The sequence below is a fragment of the Myodes glareolus genome, chromosome 8, assembly GCF_982192425.1.
Source record: "Myodes glareolus chromosome 8, mMyoGla1.1, whole genome shotgun sequence".
Taxonomy (NCBI): Eukaryota; Metazoa; Chordata; class Mammalia; order Rodentia; family Cricetidae; genus Myodes; species Myodes glareolus.
In genome coordinates this window covers 92853817-92857620 of record NC_142033.1, presented here as the reverse complement: position 1 = coordinate 92857620, position 3804 = coordinate 92853817, and the positions used below count along the sequence as shown (strand labels likewise).

The following is a 3804-nucleotide window of genomic DNA, read 5'->3' as shown; positions in this document are numbered from 1 at the left end:
GAAGGACTTCCCACACCAGTGCTGCCAGGAGTAGACATGTCTCATTGTAATAAAAAGAGCCTAGGTTATTATAATATCTTAAATGACATATTCTGTAGATCTCTGAAGTGTTTGAAGATGACCTGTCTATCTAAAATATATCTTTGTTTGACCTTGAAAACAAACCTAATGTGACTACAAGTTTGATTATGCTAGGTGATTAGCTACTAACTTGTATTTCCTTATTATCCTAAATAGTTGGTAATAATAATTTTCAAGGACTAGAAATTTCCATTGCATTGTTAAATGAGTTGTATAGGTACAATACAATGAACAGGAGTAGAAATATATGTACAGCATGTTTTAACAAAATTAATCTCAAATTTTTATCAATATACAGCATTTGTATACAATATACAAAAGTCCAATCCAATGTAAAATGTTCAAAACTAATAGTTGCTTTTTTAAAGTAGATTTAATAATCTTTTTTATCCTATCATAGCTACAATAGCCATAATCCATTGAACTACCAAAAACCACCCACCCCACCTCTTGGGAATGTGGGCATCTTAAATTTACTTCCTGCTATCTGGGGGTGATGACATCTTTAGGGGGATTCTGAAAGAAAAATTTTGGGTTAATTGTCAAACCCTGGGAGAGGTAGCTGTCCAGCCTGTGTTAATGGGAGAGTGCAGGACTTGTCTCAAGTCCTGGCTAGAGAAGTCTGTGAGGCTGGATCATCTCAGCTAGCCACTTTGAAATTGTTCTGAGCAGTTTGTAGGAAAAGTTGAACTTTAAGTGATGCTATCAGCTGAAAGGCATCTTATGAACCAGGTAGAATCATTGTTGTGGGGCCCCATCTTCTTCCTGGAGACTTCAAAGATTACTGTAGGAAAAATTATTGTTCACTGTGGAAAACTTAAACGTTGGATCAAAACGGAAAGTTTGAATTTCAGTGGGCATATATTCAAAAAAAGGTACCATTATTTTTGAAGATCCAAAACTTATTCGTTTTAGGAAATACTAAAGCAAAAGTTTAAAAACCAAACCAGACCCCAAATGACAAAAAAATAAATGTATTCTCCCCCCCCAAAAAATAAAAAACTTCTCTAAACCATCAAGTTGTTCATGGCTATTCGGTATTCAGAGCATGAGGTGACACAACAAAGTTTTAAAAAGAAGAAGCCAGGATACTGTCATTTCACTGATGGCTCACTTGCTTGGGTGGCCAGTGCTGACCACTACAGTGTCTGGTCGCTCCACCTTCTGCAGACGACCAGGCCTTTAAAGTTCTTCCTTGGGCCTGCTCTTCTTTGTGGCATCTATAAACTTGCTCAAATGCTCCAGATCTCTGTCTCCACCCTCAAGTTTAATTTAATTGGTCCCCGCTGGGGGCAGCATAGATGGTGGGGAAGCCCTTTACCTTATATGGGTCACTGGTGATGTCATTGGCAGGAGCATCTATCTTGGTGATGACCAAGTCCTTCTGGCCCTTGTATTTCTCGCCTAGATTAGTGTAGATGGGCTCCAACTGCTTGTAATACCCACACCAGGGTGCGTAGAATTCAATGCGGACATCCTTTTGGGGGTCCATCACAATGGCATCAAAGGTTTTTCCCACTACCACCCTGACTGGTCCCTTGTTGTTCTTGGGTACTGGCTGTGATTTGATGACTGGTTTCAGTTTTCCTTTTTAAAAAGCTGTGATAAACTCCCAGAGAGTGTCTGAAACAAACTCCTCTGGCTCCGTGGCAAACTTCTTCCCACTCTCATCTAGGATGACTGCACTGACATCCTCTCTACTCTCGCTGAGTCCCAGGTCCTTCACCTCCATGACTTAATCTTCCTCATCAGCAATGGCAAAGGTGTACTCAGAGAAGTCCGTGGCCATCTCCAGAACTTGTTATGCCAAAACTCTGTAATCAAAGCGCAAGTCCACACTGTAGCATACAGCCACCAGGGGGCGCCTGTGTACCGCTTGGCGCAGGGAGTGTTTCACCACATAGTCCTTAATGGCTGATGCCCCTGTCGAGCCCTGAGCATCCATCATATTGCTCCAGGGCTCATCCTCCGACTGGAATTTCTCAGGCTGCGTCAACACCAACTTCCCCCACGGAGACTTTCAAGACCTTAGCTATTTCAGCACGGAAAGTGTGGTGAAACGTGTACTCTTCTCTCAGGTTGTTAGCAGCACCCTGACACTGCAGATAAACTGGGCCAACGTCTCCCTGAAAAACCCCAATGAGGACTCCATCATCTCCATCCTTCAGGATCTCCTGGACCTGCTTCAGGGTCAGAAGCTCCTTTGAGGGAGCCCCAGATTGCTCAGGCGTGTGTCAACAATTCTGTATTTCTCTCATGGCCCGTTGTAGTCAAAAGGCCTTCCTTTCCGGAAAATTTCCAAAGTGGGGTAGCCAGAGACATCAAACCTCATGGCCACGTCTGTCCGTTCAGTAGCTTTAACTTTGGCTATGGGAATTGGGGGAGAATGTTTGCTGAGCTCCTTGACAGTCTTCTCATAGTCAGGGTGAAGTTTCTTGCAGTGTCCACCATGGGGCATAGAACTCCAGCAGAATGGTGTCTGCATTGTTCACAACATCGTCGAGGTTATCTGTAGCGAGTGAAAGTGTGACTTCAGGTGGAGGTCTGAGTCGGGCTGAGAACTTCTCTGACTCTGGCAACAACTTTTCTCCTGGGTCCTAGAGCTCTCATAGTCAACAGCCTGATCCTTCTTCAGGATCTTGATGGTGGGAAAGCCACGCACATGAAATCTGCTTGCCAACATGGATGCTGGGGTTGCATCAGTCTTAGCGACAGCAATGGGAAACTCATTATTCTTCAAAGTGCTGGCTACTTTCTCATTCTGGAGCAAACTGCTTGCCATGTCCACACCATGGTGCCTGGAACTCCAGTAGCACCGTGGTGTGGGAGAATTGTCTGTAATCTGTCAATTATATTTTAAATAAATGCTGATTGGCCAGACAGGAAGTATAGGCGGGAAAACCAGACAGGAAGTAGAGGCTGGGCAATGAGAACAGGAGAAGGCTAGGAAGGAGGAAGCTCCCTCCGCCATTACTGCCCAGACCACCGAAGAGGCAGCATGTTACCTGCCCAGCTGAGAAAGGTACTGAGCCGTGTGGCTAACGTAGATAAGGATAATGGGGTAACAAAAGTTATAAGAGCTAATAAGTAGCCTGACCTAATGGGCCAATCAGCTTTATAACTTATAGAGATCTCCGTGTGATTGATTTTCTCTGGGACTTGCTGGCTGTGGGGTACTGGGCGGGACAGAAACCCCAACAAGCCGGTCCTCATGCTACAGCACTGTATGTTGGTCAGCCACAATGTTATCAAAATTTGCATCATCTGAGACCAAAACACCATTTCCTTCCTTAACTGCGAAGTCATCTTCCTCTTCATCTTTCTCCTCTTCATCCTCAATGGCATGTTTTGTATCTGAAACATCTTCGTGAGCATCTTCAGCGCTCGCTGCAGCCAGCAGCTGTGTCAGCACCAAGAGCAGGGCCAGCAACCAGGCTTTCCGAAGCTTCATGGTGGAGCTGGAGCAAGGCCTGCACCACCGGCCACCGCCAAACTCTCCCCAATTGTCCTGAGACAGGTTAGTTTTTACTGATGACGTGTTGTTGCCATGGTAGTCCTGCTCCATACAAGAGGAACCACAGGTTCAGACAGCTGGTGTATGTGCTTGGCTGTAAAGTCAATGGGGTAAAGCTACCATCTGCAGGATTATGACTGAATGCCTGTAAGTCAGAATCCCACCCAGACAGAATGATAAGGAAACAAAAGTACAATCTCTGTTAACAT

The 3804-nt window shown here is 44.8% G+C and overlaps 1 protein-coding gene across 1 annotated transcript; it reads right to left on the bottom strand.

Annotated features, from left to right (window-relative positions):
- Positions 1–1263: 1263 nt before the first annotated feature.
- On the bottom strand, positions 1264–3532 carry LOC125401219 (protein disulfide-isomerase A4). The gene is given in 8 exon segments (XM_087908740.1): positions 1264–1360; positions 1362–2089; positions 2091–2314; positions 2317–2528; positions 2530–2629; positions 2632–2840; positions 2842–2916; positions 3300–3532. Coding segments are annotated over 8 exon segments (1878 nt in total).
- Between the last annotated feature and the right edge of the window lie 272 nt (positions 3533–3804).